General features: G+C 38.9%; 1 protein-coding gene across 13 annotated transcripts in view; it reads left to right on the top strand.

Annotated features, from left to right (window-relative positions):
- Nucleotides 1–1,167: 1,167 nt before the first annotated feature.
- Nucleotides 1,168–23,911, top strand: part of LOC131693824 (syntaxin-1A) — a 252,502-nt gene continuing 229,758 nt past the window's right edge. For 7 of the 13 annotated variants that reach the window (XM_058981993.1, XM_058981985.1, XM_058981994.1 and 4 more), the window contains exons 1-2: nucleotides 1,168–1,357; nucleotides 2,042–2,468. In XM_058981993.1, coding sequence (XP_058837976.1) covers nucleotides 2,436–2,468 — 33 coding nt within the window. In that variant the 5' untranslated portion in view covers nucleotides 1,168–1,357; nucleotides 2,042–2,435. The other 6 variants (XM_058981990.1, XM_058981988.1, XM_058981986.1 and 3 more) reach the window with 6 other exon arrangements.

Here is a 23,911-nt window from a genome sequence, read left to right as displayed (position 1 = left end):
CCATAGTTCCTATAGTAGACACTTCGAAAAATAACGGTCAGTGAGACCACTGACAAGTTTGAAAACATTTTCGTTAGGCTGGGCTATCCGAAAAGAATTATTTTTCATTGCACACAGCAATTTGTAAGCATGGAGCTCGAGGAGTATTGAAAACACCGCGGAATATTCTTAACCAGAATCACGCCTTGTCGACCACAAGAGAATGGTCTTGTTGAGCGACAGTTATTTCGAATGTAACGACCGCGTAATGAACAGAAAGAAAGATCCCAAAAAGAATCTCTTATTGTTGCTTCCGCCCTAATCCAAATTATCTTCAGCTATACTTGATACGACGAACGGATGTAAATACAACTTGAGATCGCGTGCGTTTATTTTATTGTTTTATATTATAACAATTATAATATTGTCTATTCTGATATAAACTAGCGTTTCATCGGGTTATCGCTTTTTTATAGAAATTTGAGAGCGAAAGAGTAAAAAATAAACATCAAAATTTAATTGCTTTTTCGTTCGAACTTACGCAAATCAAATAGGCGCGAAATTCGGCGCACGGTTGCCTGGCTGATGCCGCGATATGGATTTTGGAAAAGGCTCTCAGTACATATCTTTATTACCCATTTACTAACTTATATGAATTCCGGAATTTATAAACGTTTAGCTGACCATTGGGTTTCTGCACGCAACAGCACTCTTCACATAATGATGCGTTACAAATTAGACAACACGCGCATCAATTGCGTCCGCTAAAAATAGGAAAAAAAAAAAGATAAGCCGTTCAAACAATATTTTGATTTTCAACTGTAACCCGAATTTAATAAACCGATTATTATTAGACAGCTGCATTAAATCAATCAACACATCAACAAACGAAATAAATTAGATCGTCCAGTAAATCAAATCAGACCTTCCAAAATTGAGTATACATGGCAAGCTTCAAATAAACCCTAAATCCAGACCGCCAATGATCAGCGTGTACCCTCACTGCACGTGATGCGTGTTTAGGAATTTGATGGTGACGGCACTCACGCTCTTCTCACAATCCAACCACTCAACGCCTCCCGAAAGCAATAATTTGTGAGAAAAATCGACTCTTCCCGTGTATTACCCTATACAGCACAATCAGCACTGGTGGCAGGCAGGCAGTGCGGTGACTAGTGAGCAGTGACACTTCTTCCATTCGCAGTTTGACGCCCTAGCGTACAGGACGTTTGTGGTGTTGTTCGGTGTTATTTCAGTGGTCGTACGTGGTGGTGGTACGCCCCGGATTTTCTGGTGGTCACCAGTTTTTCCAGTGATTACGGAGCGTATCTGTGGCTCAATTTGGCGACCACTTTTGGTTCCGGTGCTGCGCTTCCAGGTGTGCATGTTATCGGTACTCGTTCGGTGAAAGCGGCTGCGATTTCGCATGAAGAATAAGTTACCCTTAAATTGGGCACTAGTGATGTAGAAAATCGTGAAAAATCAATAATTTCTTGCGTTTTTTTTTTCTTCGCTCAAACGTAGACAGTGACAGTTCTCAGTGAGAGGGAGAGCCGAATTAAAAAAAAGGCCACTCGGCTTCCAAAACATGGGAGTTTCGGTTTGCGTGTGTATGTAGGGCTAGTGTTGCCAGCTTCAGTGACTAAACTGTCAAGCCCGTGGTGAGAGCCGAGTTCCGCTAATGAATGTTTTCGCTGCCGTATGTTGTGTTGTGTATGAATGGAAGTTAACTGTACGCAAGTCCATTGTGTGGCCGTGTGTAGCAAGAGAGCGCTAGTAGAGATTGCGAGCGTCTCTCGTGTCGGTGGAGTATACACACTGCTGCATAACGACGTCGCGTGAAGATATCGATTTTCACACACTCTGTTCACTAGTCGCTGGTTTAGCCGTAGTTCTGGGTTTGAATTCCGGAATTCAGGAAAGATTTAAACCGGAAAATTGTCCAACTGAATATTAAGGTTTTGTGAAGTTTGTGATACTCATTTGCTGACGCCCAGAAGTAACTAAAAGTTGGTAGAAAGTGTGCAAATTTCTTTTACTGATTTTTTTCTTTGCTTGACAGTTGAAGATGTGCAAACTCTAGGACGTGTTCTATATAAGATAGAAAATAGACAAAGTGCATTCTATTTGGAAGTGATAGCAATCGGGTCCAGTTCTAGATGGGAAGTCGGGTGTGAATGGATCGATGGAATTTGGCAGCGCAGGAAAAAAAGTCCGTTTCCTGAAAGGCAGTAAAGCTGCCTGCCGCTAAACTGCTGGCAGAAAGGTGCAAGAACGTGCCGGAAGTGTTCGAAGTGTGTGTATTCCAGCCCGAAGGAAGCTAGTGGTCCGTATATTTTGCCTCTCCGGCGTGAGGGTAGCTCGGCGAAAGAAGAAAATTAAATTCCGAGTTGTGTGGTTTCTCCGTCGTTGCGCTGGAGTAGTGTCCTTCGGGAGACCCAACCACAGCCTCCAAGATGACGAAGGATAGATTAGCAGCCCTACAGGCGGTACGTATCGCTAAATGTAGCACCATCCGGAAACCGACGTTTTCGGCTCCAGTGCGCCTACTTCATTTTTCAGAGATTTTGTTTTGTACTGATATCATTAGTGACCAATCCTTACCACCCTCCCACTCCCAGTTACAAATCCGTTTCATGTTTTGAGTTTGTCGTTGTTCGGTGTCTCCCTCGGTGTGGTTTTCGTTTCTGTATTTAGTTGAAACCAGTTTTCGGTTATTTTTGGCTGGGTGATTAAATGTCAAATCGAAAAGGAATCACCGGAGCGATTCATGCATGGAATTGTCTGCTCCACAATTGGAACATAACGAGGGGGTGGCGAACGAGACAAGCAGAGGGGTGAAATCTATTGATAAAAACAATCGGCATCTGATGCTGGCTAAAAATGCTTCTCGTCTTTGATTGCTAGTTTGAATGCTGGGCTTGATTTAGTAGACAACGGTGCTGTGTGTTGTTCTTTCTGAGGAAATTGAGCACAACAGTGGTCATGGTTGTTGTGGTATAAATACAATGTTTTTTTGCTGATGATGGTAAATGTCGGTATAATAAAAATCAAGGGCCGTATTCTTACAGTCACGTCACCTAGTGACTAGAAAGAAATACCCCTTTCGTCACTAGGTGACGTGAATTTGAGAATGGGCCCCCAGATTGCATGAGCATTTAAGAGTACAGATGAGGTTGTGCTTCACGCTAGACAGCTGTTGATAGATTGAACCAAACTTGGATGGTATTGTGCTCGGTGCATGACAGTTAGTTGATGTTATTCTTTGGTAAAAGTTCCTCAATCCTTTCTCAAAAACGACTCAACTCATAAATGGTTGATAATATAACCAATATTCATTTCGCAATTTAAACCTATTACTTTTGACATTATTCTGATATGGAATAAGACTTTTAAGGGGTTCTGGTAAAGACAAACCATATTCTACCCAACTTAGGGTCGTTGAGTGAAATTCACAGATACTATTATAATTCCTATGACCTTGAGTAACATCTTAAAGATTTCTGAATAGTCCTTGAAACATTCAGAATATTTTACGGAATATTGAAGTTCTATAATTTGTTTTATAATTTTAGGGAAGGTTCAAGGAAATGCTACAAACTCCAGTAAAATTATCATATAAGGAACCGTTTGAATTTACAAAATAGTAAAAATAAAATCAGCCTTGGTCCTAGTTATGATGTATTAGTTGAGTCTGTCTCGGTAGCAGCGGAAGAAAACAAACTAAAATGATTGAAAACAGAAAATGCAGAGAAATCGAAGAAGGACTGATAATCAGAATAGAAAAGGAAATCAGCGAAGAAAGTTCAGAGCACTGCTGTTATTGTCAGATCCAGCCGTTCCTTCTTGGATGCAGAATGATCAGACGGGCTAACCTGAACGTTATTTCGTTGGTGAAAAAACGCATTGACTATCAGTACTTTGATCGTCAGATTCTTCATAATCGGACTGCATCCAAAAACCCGCAATACAGCTTTTAATCCCGGTACATGGCCGCAGGGCATACTGTTCAGAACATATGCCGCCAACCGACCGATCTACCTTCGGCTTCAAAAGAAGCAAGTAATCCACTGATTTGACAAGACACCGTCGAGGACATCGCAACGATTGATAATGCTTCTACAGCAAGCAACACCGTCATTTTGCTCCATCCTCCCGCTACAGACCAGTCTTTCCGCCAAATTTCAGCAGCCGTCCCGGTCCTGTGAGCGTTAATGGTAAAGGGGTCTTCCAAGCCGGCGTTCCCGGCAAGTATTATTTTAATCGCATCCATACAACGTTTGAATATTTGGATCTACCTGTGGTCATCGACACAATCAACCATGATATCGCAACAGCCAGGCTAGACAGACTCGGTATTAATGGACTACATGGTTTCGTTCCATCACGATGGAAGGCAACTCCAACGCACCAGTAAGGACTATCTATCTTTCGCTACATTCAGCATCCCACAAGGAAGCCATCTTGGACCAGTAGTGTTTCTTCTCTACTTTAAAGGCTTCGACACCAAATTTCAAGGACCACGGAACTATCAGTACGAGTGCGAATATGCTTCTTGGTAGTCCTTCCGACATCGACATCGTTGACGTCGGTCGTGGAGTAGTGGAAGAGGCGTTTGTGCCTTATAAAAGGGAAGCAGCGAGAATTGAACTGACTATAAACTCTGACAAGATAAAGTTCATGGTGCTGGTTTTGAGGTGGAAATCGATGGGATACGGTACAAGGTTGTCGACGAACTCATACATCTAGGAACAATGTGATAACAATGTTAGTCGCGAGGTTTGCGTAGTCAAAGTCCTATAACCTATATACACGCCCAAAACTTGCTCTATGCAAGTTACTGATACTCCCTGTTGCTCTGTACGACCACGAGGAACGGGAATGTTAAGAAGCAGACTATTGAGAACTCGATGAAGTTGATGAAAATATTTCGATTTCCAGAGAATCCAGCTAGCTTCGTTCAGACTGGAAATATTAGCACATAGGCTTTCCCAATCAGGCCGCTCGGCAGGTCTGACGCATTCTTTAAAAGGCCTAAGAGCTGCCATAAATGCCTTGCAGCTACCAGACTCATCACATATTTTTCGCCAGCCTTGCAAACTCAGCCCTTCAGCAACGAGTTTTCTTTGAAGCGGCAAGTTTTCGTACGATGCTAGTATGAATGAGTTTATCGATTCGTTGTTGGAAAATTTTAATAAAATTTAGTTGCCAAGTTTTTCATAAACCTGTATCAGTATGTAGATTTAGCATATCGATGTGCCTTCATATTTAAAGTATCTTTCAGATGAAAAAATCGAGATGAGATAGAGATGGTTAAGTTCTGTTTAGGTATACGCTCATGGTGAATCATGAACTATTGAATGAATATTTACGAAGAGCATTCACTGAACACAGCAAGCTCAAACCCCTTTTTGGGTCTGGATTCGTTTAGCCATTCAGTTCTCGTCACATAAATACACCTTGACTTTTTTAAGCTGTAGAGCCTTGATTTCCACTGCGACCATTCAAAGGAATATTGTGCTACCTTGACTTAGGCAGTATTGTTTTTGTAGTTTGTACAGAAATCGAATCAACTGTTTATACAGGCGGCATAATAAAATCTATAAACAGATGAGTTGATATATTTTTTCATGACTCTCGTATACTAGCCTTATACTAAGCTTTTTTTCAAGGAATGAATTGTGTTCCCAATAGTAACAAATGTGGCATTCATTCGACGCATTGTGCGATATATTTACGGACCAAAACAACTGAATCGAAATCACCATTACAGTAGTCAATCCAACCAGGTCGATGGTTCAAAACTGTCTTCTCCGTGTACCAGTTTTGATGCACCGTTCTGTAGCAGAAGCTCCGCCTCGTGCAAACAGTTAGCTGCCAATGATGCCCCGATATAGCTAAATAATCAGGTTGCTTGTTTCACAACAAGATCGATGGTTTAGAACACTTTCCGGCATGTCGATGAAACTACTTCGTCACGTAAGCCTTACCCATGTTAAATTCGTTGCTAATAAGGCGTAAATATTCCAATTTTTCGTAGCACCTTGGCCACCTGAGTATTTTTATATATTGGTTTTTCCAAACATGCCCAATGCGCTAGCTTTACTGAGTCGAGCGTCTATGCGCAAAGTTTAAAAAAATAAAACTATCTAATTCCTGTTCGTCGGGTCAAGGGACGCATTTTTTCTATTTTTGACGAATCACTAGCGATTTTCACTAATATTAGTGAATGAATCCGGCTACCCTCTCTCACGTAATCATACACGTCCATTTTCTCATCTGTAGTGTTTTCTTGCTGTACGATCGGATGTTCTTGTTTGTTTCTTCTTATTACTGAGCACGGGTAGCTGTTGCTTCTTCGCTGAATGTGCATTCGTTACTCCCTTACTCCCCCATTCTCACTACATGAAGACCGTTGGAAATAGCTCGAGCCCTACAGACACCTTCAAAAATTGTTCCACTTCACTTATTTCAATTCACTTTGCGAAGTAGATAAAGCAATTTTTTGATACCGTTCTAAGCGAGATGAGAAGATAGAACGACTCTTACGTGGATATAAAACTACCATAAAACCTCAATTGTTACTAGAGTTCAGTTTATAACTCTTTTGCCGGAGATCGGTCATGGATTCTGGAAAAATACTGCTGTATTTTCTCTGTAATCGAATTATGTAAACTAGCCTTTTGATCAGAACTCTACGAACATTCCCCGAGATTCCACATTCCACTATAAAGGAATATTTTATTTTGGAGAAGGTAATATGATTCGAAAATAAAAAGGAAATCCTCTGCCCTCCCAATTAATTCCTCCAATTTCTGTTTCAGCCGGGTACATCTTTGTTTGTAGCCCGGAGAGAACCAAACAATACCGCCCCTCAGCCAAACCCACTGAAACTGTTGATAAAAGAGTTAGCAGGGATTGAAAAGAGACACCCGAGAAGATCTTTCAACAGATCATTCTTCAGCGGATTTGAAAAGTGACCCCTCTCCAACCTTGCTTGCACTCAATAATTATTGTGACTCGAAGACTATACAATGAGCCAAGGCACTGTTCGAGAGAGCATCTCTGCGAACTGTCAATATGTACAAAGTGACTTTATTTTGGATTTACCGAAAATTCTGAAAAGGAGTGAAAATGATTTGCCTGATTTAATAAAAAAGACTGGGAATTTAAATTCTAGCAAAGCATACACAATTAAATTCAATGTTATACTACCACTTATTCAAAATTGAATTATTACGCAGTAGAACCGCAAGAGGGCGCTACATCTAGACGTTTCAATGATCAAAGACTCTTATGATCAGATAACGATAGTTCGAGCTCTTTAGGTACGAACCAGTTTGCCAACTCATGCGTAATACCGTCAGAACAGAGAGTTACATCTAACACCTCCTCTCTGCCATAACGGGCATTTATTAGTCGATTTCCTACATTAAGTGCAGACGCGAATCATAGCAACCATCGATGCCAGCGGTGGAATTTTTTCACACCCGGCGTCATTTTTTTTGTCTAATATCAAAAAAGAATGTGTTTCTTTAAAAATATAGTAAAGTGAATTGTGACAATGATAAGCCATTGATGCTGGACGAATTTAATCATACCGTGACTAATATTTGTCAAATGCTTGAAACGTATGAAACCTATTACCGTGTCTGGATTAGCGATGGAGTATCGAATGATCAGAATGTGCTAAAGTAGTAAACGCGAACTGGGAATTGAAATATTTGTGGAATTTAAAAGATCCGTACGTGGAAGCAGTTTTTTTTCATACTAAGACACAAGAAAGTCCACATATGCGCTGAGATCACTGAGTTGATTTTGTAGCAATTGTGCAACCAACGTGTCTCCAATTTTCAACAAGCTGTACTGACTTGGAATACAGTAGTTAACACCACCAATGAAATTCTCGGAGGAGGTGCTTGAGCGGTGGTGTCGGAAGCCAGTGTCTTTGGAGCCCAGCCAAGTAAATTTGGTGAGATCAATCCAATTACATTTTTATTATCTATTATGTTGAATATTATATGATCCACAACAATTCCACAACCCAAATTCCTTCCCTACTAACAATATCTAATATCCGTAATACCTATGAGGATTGCATGGGTTCCCCGTGTCTCCTTAAGTGGGTATTCAATTAACATTCCCTTTTTTTTGCGATCGTAAGGACATGGCCAGGTGTGCAGTGAACTATACTATTGTATAAAAACATTTCACTGTATCAGCCACCCATGATGGGTGCGGTCGTTTTTGCTATGCTATGCTATGCTATTTCCTACATTAAGTGCATGCAGATATGTGCTACTGAAGTATTCCATCAATTTAGTGATTCTCAAATTGATGTCTGAGCTGCCCCAAATTATGTGGTGGGTATTTGCAGCACTGCTGATTATGAAACAAACCCATTTCTGCCAGAGTATGATACAACCATTGTGTTAGTTCATTGTTCGGCATATATGTCGAACAATAGATGTGTTTATGTTACCAACATTCATATTGACTATGGCAGCCCAAATATCGCGAGGGTTCACGGTCGGATGTACGACATGCCTCTATAGCAATATTCACCAGTATACATGCACGAGGCATTTCACGTGGATTTGTCATACCATTTTTGTTGAAAGCTACGAAGACGTGGTTAAGTAACTTTTCAACATAGAAGTTTCCTTTATGGAAATACGGTTCTCGAACCAAAAGCTATGGAAGCTTTTTCTTTCTGCTTAAGGGGACCTTCTCATGGATTCGATAAATTTTTGGGGAATTTTTTGTAGATAAATGAGAAGATATACCAACTTCTGCTTTTGATCTTTTATTCGTTATTTATCAATAACTAGCTAATACCCATCGCGCGTTGCTGCGACTTTCAACGAAATAGGAAGAAAACACAATTTATTCCGAAGCGCCAGCTGGCGGGCAGATAATCCCCAAGCAATAGCACACAAACACGCTCCATAACAAATGACTACTATGTATAAATTTTTACAGAAATCGGTGTAGCCGTTCCGGAGTCTATAAATCATATACATACAAACTTTGATTTTTATATATATAGAAGATAAGAGATAGATAGATAGAGAGATAGATTGATTAAAAAATAATTATTTTTTCGAAGATTCAAAATGGGCGCGAAACATTGTACTACTTCGTTAGGTGCAGGGCCTCTCGTAGTCAACCGAAATGAGAAATGGATATAAAATTCTTATGACTAATAGCTAATTTCAATGAATTTTGATAAAAAAAAGCAATTTTATTGTTTATTGTTTATTTGTTCAATACATCAACAGGCATATCAAAGCCCCAACGATGTTGGCCTTAATACTAATCTATTTTCTAACAATCAAGTACACAAAAACAATAGTCATACAATATTTAAAAACAAATAAAAAGGTCAAGTGTTGTAAGCTAATTGATTAAATAGTCTGGAAAAACGTACACGCTGAGTTTGTCGAGAAACGTTGAAATCAAATGCCGTAGCTGCCTGGTTAAAAATTCGTTGCAGACCAGTGATACTATAGTTAGTGCGTCGGAATGGTAATCTGAACATAATGTTGTTACGTAGTGTTCGCGGAGCGACGTTTATGTTGATTTGTTCCAGAATAGCATCTATACGACCTTGCAGAGTGTCAGCGATGAACAAGGCTCTTGCAGTATTCCTTCGAACATGTAGGGGCTCTAGTTGAATTAGCTGACATCGGTTTTCATAGCGAGGTAGTCGGGAAGGATCTCTCCACGGCAATCTACGAAGCGCGAAACGTAAAAAGCGACGCTGAACGGACTCTATTCTCTCAACGCCATTATTATAGTTTGGACTCGAAACTTCAGAGCAATATTCTAGAATTGATCGCGATAAAGAACAGTAGAGCGATTTGAGACAATAAATATCCGTAAAATTTTTGGCTATTCTGAAGATGCATCCCAGTGCTCGAGATGCTTTACCAACTGCATAGGAGACGTGTTGTTGAAAAGAAACGTAAGTTGAGGATCCAGAATCACTCCCAGATCTTTAACGTGACTGACGCGTTCAATGTCTGTTTCTAGTAGACGGTAGTTAAAATAAATCGAATCCTTTTTCCGTGCAAACGACATTACCGAACACTTCTTCGGGTTCGCGCACATGCGGTTCGTGTTACACCAATCAGCAAAGACATCAAGCTGCTGTTGGAAAAATCTGCAATCTTCAATTGAACGAATTAGCGGAATATCTTGAGGTCATCTGCGAAGGACAATCGTGGAGTCTTCAGAACTAGATATACATCATTGAAGTATAGCAGAAACATCAACGGTCCCAAGTGGCTTCCTTGAGGTATTCCTGACGTAGAAATGAAGGTGGGGGCCTGACAATCTCCTATGATAACCGTCTGTGAGGTAGGATCGAAACAACTGCAAAACACTACCATTTATTCGAAATCTCTCCTTTTTTCGATTGCGATATCGTGATTTATCTTATCGAAAGCGGCAGATAAGTCGGTGTAAACAACGTCGGTTTGAGCACGATGTTCCATACTCTCTTTTATGTAGGATGTTAAACACAGCAGGTTGGACGCTGTTGACCGCTCGGGCGTGAAGACGTGTTGATCGTCACTTAGGTACTGCTTACAATGAGCCTGAAGAGGTTCCAACTCGAACAACTTCGAAACTGCACTCTATGAAGTTATTCCACGGTAATTATTGATGTCTCGCTTATTACCCTTCTTGTGGACTGTAAACATGTTCGCGTATTTCGAGCAAGACGGGAAAACTCCTCTAGCAATAGATGCTCGAAAAATATGAAGAAGCGGAGTAATCAAAGCTTCAATGTGCCTTTTCAGGATAACGGAGGGAAACCCGTTGGGTCCCGGATTGAAAGATGACTTAAGCCGAGAGGAAGCTCTGGTAATCATCGTTGCATCGACATCGATAGCAACCACGGCTTGGCCTACAAGCGGAGCTCTGCTAGTGGCGAGTTCGATTTGCTCAATATCTGTGAATACATTCGCGATTTTTTCCGAAAAAAGTGCACATATATCTCGAGATGTGGTAGCTGTGTTCCCATTGAAAGTCATAGACGACGGCAGGCCTGATTCCTTGCGCTGCTCGTTCACATATTTCCAGAAACGTTTAGGATGCGACTTGAGATTACGCTGAATATTTGGCTGATATCGATAGAAACAGTGTTGACTGGCTCGTTTGTACGCATGGTTGAGACTGGCGTAATAGTGTAATAGTTGTGCTATACTTGGTAAACCTCCGCAGGGCAGCTCTCTTTATAGACTTCAGCCGTCGCAGTGTACTTGTTTGCCATGGTGGGCCGGTTTGTCGATGGTGAACTTTCTTTGGAACGTGGCTGTCAATAGCATACACCAGAACGTTTGAAAAGGTTTGAACTGCGGTTTCGACATCTTCGGGGTCCAGAATATTTTCCCAATCGATGGTGGAAAGAAGGTCTGCGATACTGCGATGATCAGCTTTACGGAAATTGCAGGAGACAGAAAGCGGTAATATATCGAAGTCATGCACCACAGAGCTATCAATCGTGGCGATCAGTGGAGGATGATGTGTCACTGGTTTTACTAGGGGAACGGGAGCCGTTTAAAACGGTTTACAATATCGCCTTGATGTCAAAGAGAAAGCTACAGGAATTGTACGGGCCTTTTGAAAAACTTATTGTTGTTGATGGAGAAATGCGAATAACTTCTGAAATGGTCGAAATAAAACAAAAGAATTGTGTTGTTAAAACACAATTTAAAATATCTCGAGAAATATCACATATAATAACTTTTAAAAATTAATTGTTTATGTTTGAACAAAATTCCAAATATCTCGAAAATTGTCGCATTTTGGAAGATTTTTGTTAAACGCATTCTTAAACTTTTGTATGTCAATCAGTATGGAATTTAAAAACATGTATAAAGTTATTGCTAGAAATTTTTTTTACCGATAAGTTCTCCATCATACTTTTCTCTTAAGGTTTTTGTTGACAAAATATAAAAAATTAGAAAAAATGGGTTTTTTGCAATTTAAATTTTTAACGCAAAATTTTTGTTTTTATGAAAAATGACAACATTTTATTCAGTGTATATTTTTTTTCGAACAGTGTATTTTCCCTGTAACTCGTTCTCAGAAAGTTTTGCTGTATACAGTAATCGAAAAAAAATGATATTAATGCACGTTGAAATGTCTACGCCCTTTTAACAAATTGCTCTTGTATCACAACATTGCAATTGTCAGAGAAAATCAAAGATATTCATAAACCGAACTCATCTTCATAGTTTCGTTCGAATCGACGATGGTCATATTTTGTAATCAGTCTGTTTCTCATATATAACTCCCCAGTATTCGATTAAGTTTCTTAGGTGCTCCATATTGACGGCTTTGCCTGATATACACTAGAAAATTTCGGTTTATCACGTAGCTTCCGAAAGATCGAATAAAATTTGTGTTAGAAATCATACATGCTTCAAAATTCTACACAACGTTGGTGCACATTTTTCCGCTTGGCTGGTGCAAACAGTGTGTAATTCCGTTCAGTACAAAGATAATTACTAACGTTTGAAAACTCTACCTTCTGTTTCTTAAGAAATTTTTCAAAGGGTATATTGTATATTGTATATTGTATGGTAAGTCGATAACGATAATAAACGATATTTCTGTTCCGGCAGTAAGGAACGTGAAGACCGTAAATAAATTAATTTTGAGAAAATTGTCGCGCTTAACCCAGTATTGATTGATTTTAAGGGTGGAATGTTTGATGGAAGAGAAAATGTGGCATTTTTCGGAATCGGCTGTATCCAATTCCATCATATCCGCAACGCAATACTGCCAAAATTGAGGAAGTTGCAAACAACGCTAAACGGAACAATACTGTCGCGTACTACTGTAAGTCTCATAGTTTAAAATCATGTGACAAATGTTGTGCTATACCTTCCAAAATTCTCTTGTTTGGATGATATATACGGTGGAAGGTTAATGGCATAATGCTATTTGTTTTACGTAGATTGTCAGCCTCACATGAAATTTCGTTTCATGGACTTTAAAAGATGAACCATGTCAATCATTTCTCGAGCATATTTTTCATATCTGATGAAAAAATGAAAATATATTTTGTGAAAATCCCCTAAAGGGGAAATGATGCTAAATAATCAGAAAGTGTTCGCGTGCACTAAAGAATATTTTGACCGCTACGCTTTATTAAAAAGGAGAGAAAAATATGTCCCGATTTTGTTGGTCTAAAGTACATCAAACACCAAAGGACCGATAAAAACGGATCTTCACTGTATATAAACTATTACATTTCAATTAACTCAGTCGGATTCAGCGGTATTGTTGTGGTTTATATCGTGTTTAATAGGGTGCGGCCTAGTTGTATAGAAAATTTGACCACATCAAGCGTCCCATTGTGGAGTTCCGAACGAATGTGTAACATTTGAGGTCAATTGATTATGATCCGACTTCTCGTATTGTGTTTGAAATTTGTATTGGAATTTGTATGGGAAAAACCCATTTTTACATTTTTATTTTCTAGAGCAAAAAGTTTCCTCTTGAATCAATTATATGGAAGCATTGTCCAACAAGTCAAAAACTTTGCGAAGGAAGTATTGTGCAAATTTTTTTAACATATTCTGAAAAGAAAAATTATAAATTACAGAAGGCGGGCTTAGCGTAGTTGGTAAATCGACTGCCTTGGACGCAGCTCATCTGGGTTAGACATTTTTCGAAACCTAAAGAAGAGACGTATGACACTAAGGTGAAAACTTTTATAAAAAAATTAAAAGAAAGATGAAAAACAACCTTGTTCTCTCCCAAACCAACTCTCTGGCTACGCCACTGGACTCAGTGCAACATTGCATCTTGAGCTGCTTGCTTATTCGTATACGGGTTGAATTTCTTCATCAGACATATCTGTTTAAAGTCGCTTTACCATTCCTCTATCTAATTGCTGAAATATACATTCTTGAAAAATAATAGTAGGTACATCTGCCAACAGATGTTTGTGCTTTACCAACTCATTGCAATATTCAAATGATTCGTTTTGGCATCTAATGCAGTCCTGTCCCCCTCACCCCACATCTAATCTTCAACTGGAGAGAACCGCCACAGGGGCAGAGAAGAGTCGTTCAAACAAAGTCCTCAAGTGGAATGCAACCTTGGAAAAAAGCATTCGGATCTGACCCCGCCCGAATGTTGTTTCCTGTGAGGAAAGGAAGCTCAGCAGGCGTCGTTGTCATTTAGCACGGATGGCGATTTCAATTGTTCTGACTTTGAGCTTCCCGTATCATTTTTTTAATTATTTAAGATAGTATCACCCCAGAAAAGGATTTTCCGCCAGACAGATTAGACAGCGCGATGTCACGCGGTTACAAGACCGAAGAGGAAGCGGAAAACCCCTATTTTCGCAGAATGTAAAAATACATGCAAAACAGAAGCAAACTTTCTTCTAGTGGGTGTGTTTGTGTGAGTGCGTGTGCGGATTTGAGTTCCGCTCCCTTTTCACACGGTATCAAAGAGCTCAGAGAAGGAAATCATCCTTCCGCTCCAGCGCTCATTTTCTCGCTCGGTGACAGTAGAGTGAGACCCTAGCTGCGAAGGATATGAGTTTCAGTTCGCTTGTGAGAGCGAGAGGAGACTGGGTGGGTGGGTACAACATAGAATCATACATTTATTCCGGGAAAAAACTTGTGACGCAATGACGCGCTTCATGTTTCGGGGCAAGGACTTGGCTCGATGGGTGTTGGAACGGGATCTCATCTGCGCTGCTGGTGCTGGGTGGCGATGCCTATGACTGCTATTACCGTCGCGCTGAGCATGCTAGAAAACGTTGCAGCGATTTTCATGAATGAAAAATGGTGCGCTACCTACGCCCAAAGTTGCGGTTTGGGGTTTTGGTTTGGGTGAGCTTTACCACTGATAACAGGTTTTTTTTCTGGAGCTAGGAGGATTGTATGTTTCAGCGGTCAAATGCTCAGTCACTCATAGATCAATCGATTCGATGGATTGGAAAGTGGATGCTTGGCGTGTTTTCGTACGTGTGCAAGTGTGATCGTCGAGCACTTGCAATCAATTTAGATATTGTTGCGCTTGTCGGTGCATAGCGGGAGTGCATTTCCGGCGGAGTTTTCTAGTAGCAGTAAATAGATTCCGATTAGATCACTCGTATGTTGAACATTGACAGTGCACAGTGGTCCAGAATGCAGGAATTATAGTTTTAGTAAAACTAGACAACGTAGCCTTATTATTGCTGTGGAAGATTTTTTTGTAGTTTGTGAGCTCCTTCTCTTTCTTTAAAACAGTAGTTAGAGTGATTTTTATTTTACTAAGATTAAAAACTTAACTTCATAATCATTTTTAAAACAGCTTGTTTTCGCGTTGTATTGGAATAACTAGAACAAAATCCATACTGATTTTCCTGTCGCTTCTTATGTGTACAGTTTAAAACGAAAAGAAGGGTCTTGTAAAAAACTTACCTAAGTATATCATAAGCATAAGTTTTATAGTTTTCGTTGAAAGTTAGAATTCACACTTATTTCACATTCTGAACCACTGTGCATTGCGCTCTACACGGCTTAGGCCAACGATTTTAAACTTGGATAAAGGAAACGAGAAGAAGCTTTACTATAAATAAGAAAAAAATTGATGCAAGCTTCCTTCAAATCCTAAATTTAGATCAGCACTAATAGCCAGCTTTGCTTCGCTTCACAAACTGGTGCGTGAGGGCTTTCTATTTTTTATCCTGTCCTCAGATTAGTGTTTGCTTTGGCCTTTTTGCGGTTTGGAAGGAGCCAAGCACCCAATGAGGATTGTGGTCACGTGCGGAGGGTGGGGGGCAAGGAGATGAGACGTGAAATGATTTTCAATGAAATACGTGTGAAAACTGTTGCATTCGAAAGAGGATGGCCGTTGTCGTTGGTTCCGGTTGGAGCCACCGTCATCACTGCCCTCGCTAGGTTGCTCTGGTTGTTTGCTAGCTTTGAAGGTTTTTTGCGTGGGTTCTGGATATTGTGTGGCTTCGTTCCTATTATTCTTCTTTTTTCCATGGAAATAATCGGTTTCTTCACTGGACCGGATCGGTTAGTTTCGTTGCCAGCTGAATTAGAGGCCAATGATAATAGAGTACCGTCCACATCCCTTTCAGGTGGGTAGTTGATGGAAGGGAGCCGCATTCGCTTTTTGACGTCATCCTCGGCCATAACATGTATTCGTCATACTGATGCTGCGAAGGTTTGTTTAGTGCATGCAGTGATTTGCATTCTACTCTAGACAGCTTTTGGTGTGAAACGGGAATCTTTGCGGTTCGCTCCCGGATTCCAGCATACACATAGTGCACACTCATGCTAAATAAGCCTGGTGTGATTTATGATCCGGATGTGCGGTATTTCTGGGCATGACAAAAGGCAGTGCGTGAGCGAAATTGTCATCCTTGGGTCGTGGGTGAGTTTGGGGTGGTTTTTTGCTGTAACCAGTGACAGGGCTGTTTGTTCTGGTTGCTTTTGAATATGGGTCTAATAATAGGTACACAGTGTTGGTTTATGTTGCCATCGACCTACGGATTGGCTGCTGCCGAGACAGTCTCCGATTCTGGGATCTCGTTTGATAAATCAATACACCGTGTGAGTCGGGCAAATGGCTGGTATGTCATTGCTTAAGCTACGTCAAACTTTTCCATTCTGAATCCTTGATTGTGGATATAAACGAGAATTAAGAGGTCACTCAATAAAAATGCGATGGAAATAGTTTGCGATTGAATTTTTATAGCAGCCCTTGTTTTGCACAAATTATGATGCAAATGTTGTCGATTTTTCGTGTAAATACAAATTTCGCGGTTTCAATAACTATATTGGTAGACTCAAAGACTAGAAAATTATACTTTACACTATTGTCGAAAGCAATTATTTTGTGAAAAAAATCACCCCAGAGGGATCCAGCACAAATCCTTATGCTGTCTCATGGGACTTCGATGAGTGATAGAGCTAATGGAGACTGCCAATTTCTGGTCCCTTGCCTAGTTAACAGAGATATGGCTGGAGGGAATTCGTCGTTCGACATAAACTAGTAATTCATTTTATTGGTTTTTGACGTCAGATTTTTTTTTTGGTTGCCCATCACACTGAATAGGCAGTTTTTTTTTTTTTTTTTATTTCGATTATAGAGGTTTTAACCTTAAGGTCATTCGCCTCTTCGGGTTAGAAAAATCTCTTGTGAAAAATTTCTAACCCTATGTGCGGGGTCGGGATTCGAACCCAGGTGCGCTGCGTTTAGGCAGTTTTGTTTTAATGTCCCATACACTAAAAATGAGGCTTCGTCAATTGTGAAAAGTTTGCTTGACCGTACGGTTATTTTTGATTGAAAATTCCACAATTGAAGAGATTCAAGGGTACATTTTTTGCATGATGAAACTGTAAAACAAATCGAAGATATATACAAATTAAAAAATGTAATATGTCTACTCAATTATAAAAAAAATGTTATAAAAAAACACCCTTTAATAAATGTATTGACAAAAATAACCGAGAATTAAACAATGTTCATTTTTTCAGGATGTTAGTCATGATCTTCATAATTTCTGTTCGCGTTAGCGTGACATTTTATTCTCGAGCTCATAGTTGGATTTTTCCGAGCCATGAATTTGACAAACGAAATAATGTGGCTCATGTACATGATATCGATAATTTAACAATGATGATTGTAATTTTTCTTCTCGTTGTCGTGATGTGAGTTTCTTGAGCTTCTTATCGGAGTTTTTACGTGACAATGTGAACTAGATTTTGAAAGCGTAATCGATTGGCAGTATGTTATGGTTTCGTGAATTATTTCACGAACACGAAATGTGATGTATTTTTGTTGCTCAGTGCAGTTTTCCTTTTCTTTTCGGGCACCACACCGAACCTTATCAAATGAATCTATGAATACTATGAATCAAGATCTAGTTCACGACTCCATGAATAATATTCTGAGTGTTCGCGTGCACAAAATTAAATATTTTATAAACCAGCGGTTCTCAACCTTTTTCGTACCACGGACCGCTTACAAATCATCCTGGGTTGCTGCGGAACTCCTCGGATAAACATCGATTTTGTATGCTATCTATATGTTATTTTCAGTTAGTTAGAAAATAAGTCTTGAAATTTCAATCCGCACTCGGAAATCATATTTTTCTTTGCGGACCCCCAGCAACGACTTCACGGCCCCCAGGTTGAGAATCACTGTTATAGACAATATCATTTATTTTGATTCTATATATTTGAAACAGCTCAAGGCGTTAGCTTAACTGAGCTATGGATTCTGTAATATTTACATTTAATAAATAAAAATAAATAAATCTTGTGCACCCGATTTCTTACTTAGCGACAAGATCTTCTTTCTTGTTGGATATCCATTGCTTGGGGTTACTTAGTCTGCTCTTTCTCGGTTTATCTTTTTCGTCCATGCGTTTTACGATTAGCTGGTTTTGGATAGATTTTGGGACCTACGACTCGCGAGCGCATGTCCGATTTTTTGTCATTTACTTTATCGTTGGTGGTACTGGCTGTTGATTTGGAGGTGCATCATAATGCACTGCGGCCCAGAATGTGAAATTAGCGGGAATTTTGACATTTGGCCAAAACTGAATAACTTAACCTTAGAATATGTTTAGGAAAGTTGTTGCACTTGGCAAGGTCCTTATTTTCGTTAAAATAGCAGCCAGAGTGGTTCTGATTTTAGCAAGATTAAAAAATTAACTTTTTAATCGATATAGATAGAGCCATGCTACCATTAGTCAAATCATAAAACAACTAATTTTAGAAAAGTTTGCTGAAGATATGCAAGCTCCATCTGTTATATTTTTCATTTTACAAGAAAACCGTGAAAAAAAAACAGTTTTATTTATATAACTTTTGTTGTCTTTCATTTACATTAAAGTAACCTTTGGGCAACTTGAAGATTTTTGAGGGCGCATAATTTGGTTATATATAGTATTAAACTGTTTATTTTTTAGAAATCATTATCTTCGATTAGGGTAGTTATCACTAAATACCGATTCTGCTATATGAAATATCATATCTGGTAGTGTACATCTATATACAATTATAACAAAAGACAAATTTCGCGCCAACTCGAACAAAAGTTGGCAGCATCATCTCAGATTTTAATGAACCTTCTGTACATGAGAACTTTGTTACAGAAAGCTATTTTGCATACTTTGTTTTTCCAAAAATGATCTAGACTGTTTTTGGAAAAGAGTCAAACTTTTTTTACCAATTTTGTTTTCAAATGGCTATAGTCCTAAAATGACAAATCCTACAAAAAATGTTGTGGGAATAATTTTCATAAAGTTAGTCAAATTTTGAATAAAAATATTGAAAAAAATCATCATCGACTCCTTCACTGTTAAGAATATATATCGTTACTGATACTTTTTATATGTATTAGGCAACTAGCAGTTGGGAAATCGGATTCTGAGATGATTATAACTTTCGTTGGTTTCGATAAAAATACACTGAAAAAAATCAGTTTGGACGAGGAAAATTTTTTTTCAATAAGCTTTTTTTCCTTGAATTTTTGACGGTGGGTAGAGTATATAATTACCTATCTTGGAACAAAATTTCATCCAAATCAAAGATGTTTTTTTGTAAATCGACTTTAAATTTTGCAGGAGTCGATGAAGAATTTTTTCAGCATTTTTATTCAAAAATTAGACTAATGTTGTGAAAACCGCTCCTTCAACATTTTTTTGTAGGCTTTGTCATTTTTAGACTATAGTTATTTGAAAAAAAAAATGGTAAACAAAGTTTGACTCTTTTCATAGACAGTCTAGATCATTTAAAAAAACAAAGTATGCAAATTACGTTTTTCGACGAAGTCATCATGTACAGAAAGTTTGATTGTAATCTGAAAGGGTGCTGCTAACTCTGAAATCGATTTAGCGCGAAATTCGTCAAAAGTAGCTTGAGTTTCAGTATATTGAGGCAAACTGAACCCTTTCAAAATATCTGAAAGCCCGCTTAATAAACGGCAGAAGTGATACAAAAAAAACGGTTTTTAAGAAACACCCTATTTCTTTTTTGGTAAATCCCTTGTAAAATTGAATGTACAAGATGTAGTGTTCCAGTGATTTCCACAAAGTTTTTTAAAATATGATTTTTTTTTTAATTTTCTGAAAGTCAAGGACACTCGATTTCGAACCAAAATAAATTTCCAGATTGCAATAAATTTCAAGCTAACCCTATTATTTTAAATAATAGAAAAAATAAAACCGTTTCTGTAAGAAACATCCTAAGCCTTGATTTTAAATTGATGAAAAGTATGACAGATGGAGCTTGGTACAACTTCCCTGAAAGTAGTATGACTATCAAGAATGATTAAAAAGTAATTTTTTTGATCATGGTAAAATTAGAACCACCCTGTTGCTTTAACTGGGACTCACAACCTACGAAAAAATCCGGAAAATAAATTACAACTAAATTTTGAGCAAGACTAAGGTGTTTAGTTTTATTAAAAATTGAAATTCCTGTTAAATTCTGGACCACTAAACAATAGTCGAAAACGCTGTGTGCCCAGATTCTGTTGTTCCGCATTCGTTGGTGTGATTTATTGGAGTGAATAAGGACTGTGGCGGCGTCGGTGGTTGACTGGTAAGCGTGACCACCACTCATTCCAGTTGGTCTGGGTTCAATCCCAACCGAGATCGTTGTGATTTTTCTGAGGAGAAAAAAACTGGTCACTTCTTCCTTCGGAATGGAACTAATGCCGTTGGTCCCCGGTCCATTAGTTAATGGATTCATATCTAGTCCAGATAGTGGAGTCACTTCTCTGGCGTCTGTAAAGAAGATGTAAAATTCAACTACTATACTTACTAAAAAAATTCTCCTCCTCCCGTGACACTTGTGGAGAGTGCAGTAGTATATACGGACTCTAGCAAAAGCAAGTATCGGACTAACATTCCTTCCCATTCCTTCCACGATCTACGTGCGGGTCTGTCCGGCGCCGATATTGATCGATAAAAAACTCTTTAGGCTTACCATTGAAAGATGTTTCGCTATTTCCAAGCATAATTATCTACTGATTCCCTGTGCAACTTTAGCTAGTCAAGATCGATAACGGAGTAGCAGCCAGGGGTGGTCACACATGCTCAAGCTATTGGAGTGAATAAGGACTGTGTGTTGGGTTTGCTTGCAGGTGATGTGGTTTCGTTCGAGGTTTTTGTACATGCTTTTCTGTAGTGTGCCTTCTTGTTACTGAAAGGGGTATGTCCTTCATATGTGCACAGTGTAGTTTAATAATTGGCAACGCCTTCTATCTCGTATTTAAAGTTCAGGTAAGAAGGAGCAGGTTGTCGTGATACGAACACCGTTGGGAATACCTGGGAAAAAATTCTCCAGTTTTCAAACTTAACGGATTTCACCGCTCCGTATACGGGCATGATGATTGTGATGAACTTATTGCTAGTGAACGGGAATAGATCGTGCAGATGCACCTCAACATTGTCATACTCAGTTACGTGTTGCATTGTTCATTCATAAAAGGAACTACACGAAGAACCGTTCGAAAATCTTTATATTTGTGACCATTTTCGATTTATTAACGCAGTTAATAAAAATTATGTTAAGAACATTTTCTAAATTGTTTAAAATTTTTTGGGGTCAACAACCTAAAGAGAAAGGCAACATATTTAATGTTTGCCAAAGGTAGGCATGCAGATTCATCAACCGAGCACAACTGCAAAATCTTGTTCGAATCGACGATGGTCATATGTTATGGTCGAATTCTTTCTCACGGAATACCTCATAACAAAACTTCCTGCCATGGTCAAGGTTTTGAATGTTATCAATATAGCATTGCATATATGGTGGAATTGGATAACGCCGACTTTCGTAAGAGTAAATTGCATTTGCAACTTTAATGAATGTTCCACTTCGCGAACGCTAGAGCGAATGTGAAACTATGTAAACCAGACGATCACTGTATTGGACCGAAGATTGTTCACATTTTTTAATAAATGATCGATAGCGCAAAGATGAAAGTAACGGTGCTTTTTTGTTCACGCTGGCTTGGCTTTTTCGATTTTTTTTTCACGAAAACGGTAAAGCGTACAGCAATGATGTCTTCTGAGATGTTTTATGATATAGCTATAGTGATTAATCCCCCTTGAAGTGAGATATTTGTTCCGTTTTTTTTTTTCAAAGTATGAAAAACAAGATAAAGTATTTAGAAATGTCAGAGAACTTGTTTTTCCAAACATCTTTACTGAAGACCAAAAATCTATTTTTAATACACTTCAAGTTATTGACCGTTGTTTGTGAATGACCCCTTAAAAGCTTTTATTCAACATAACTTCGCAAATAAGCTTCAGCATCATCAATAAAGTTGTTCGTCTTATCGTTTTATTTATTTATTAACAGATTAAGGCCGAAGTGGCCTGTGCCGTATACAAAAGATTCCTCCATTCCACTCGGTCCATGGCCGCGCGTCGCCAGCCACGCAGTCTGCGAAGGGTCCGCAAATCGTCTTCCACCTGGTCGATCCATCGTGCTCGCTGCGCGCCACGTCTTCTTGTATCGGTCGGATTGCAATTGAGAACCGTTTTCACCGGGCTATTGTCCGACATTCTGGCTACGTGCCCGGCCCACCGTAGTCGTCCGATTTTCGCGGTATGACAGATGGGCGGCTCCCCCAACAGCTGATGCAACTCATGGTTCATTCGCCGTCTCCATGTGCCGTCTTCCATCTGCACTCCACCGTAGATGGTACGCAGCACTTTCCGTTCGAAGACACCAAGTGCGCGTTGGTCCTCCACGAGCATGGTCCAGGTCTTGTGCCCGTAGAGAACTACCGCACCATGGGCCACGAATCGATTTTTTTGGTCGAAAATCCAGAACTTATAAACCGTTAGTACTAGACTTTCAGTGTCTTTGGAACAAATTCTCTACAATAAGTGCTCTTCATTTTAGGGAAAATAAAATTAGGGTGGCCCTCTCGATTTTTGAAATAAAAAAATTATCTCCTGAATGAAAAAAGATAGGAGAATATGACCTTCCAAAGAAAGGTAGAGAAATCAATTTTGAGTAACTTTGCTGAAGACGTCGAAACTCTATCTTCAACGGTTTTTATTTTATAGTGATTTCCCTTGTTCCGTTTAGGGTGGCTCTTAAAAATTCAGTTTTTTTAATATAACTTCTTTGAAGTTGATTTCTCGTAAATGTCGACTTCAGACAAAAGTTAGCTCTTACAAATGCGCACATTTCTTCTTCGGAAGCCAACTCATTAACTTTTATATAAACAGAGTTATTGACGATTTTATGCTCAAAATTCGACATTTTCTAAGCTAAATAACTCTGAAGGTGGCAAAAAGTAGCAATCAATGTTATTACCATCTGATAGTACTTTAAAAACACTACAAAATAAGGGGTACATGGTTTGTCTCCTAGCGACTGTTCATGTGACATGTTTGCTTATAAACTACCTCTGTTCCATGAGCCAAAATCTATTTTTTGTTGAAAATCCAGTTCTTATATCCCGTAAGTGCTAGACATTCAGTGTCTTCAAAAGAATTTCTTCACAATAAGTGCGCTTCATTTCGGTATAAAAAATAGGGTGGTTTTCTTGCTTTTTGGAATGAAAATAATTTCTCCTGAATAATAACAATAGAAGTATAAAGACCTACTGAAAATTAAAAAATAATCATGTTTGAGTAACTTTGTTGACAATTCCTTAAATATCGTCAGAGGAATTTATTTGACGGCATTTTCCATTATTTGGTTTAGCTTGACCTTTAAAAAAATAGTGTTTCAATAAAATACTTTTGAAGTAAATTTTCCAAAAAATTTGAAATTTCGTTCTGATAAGTGCCTATTTTTTCTTTGGAGACCAACTTATTAGTTTAAAAAACTAATATGGGATCATTCATAAATGACGTAGCATTATATGGGGGAGGGAGAGTATTGTATTTTGTGATTATGTGTGACGACAGAGGGGTAGGGGGTCA

This window comes from Topomyia yanbarensis, chromosome 3, assembly GCF_030247195.1.
Source record: "Topomyia yanbarensis strain Yona2022 chromosome 3, ASM3024719v1, whole genome shotgun sequence".
In the NCBI taxonomy this organism is placed as follows: Eukaryota; Metazoa; Arthropoda; class Insecta; order Diptera; family Culicidae; genus Topomyia; species Topomyia yanbarensis.
Note: the sequence above shows the minus strand (reverse complement) of the source record. Positions and strands in the feature narration are given on the sequence as shown.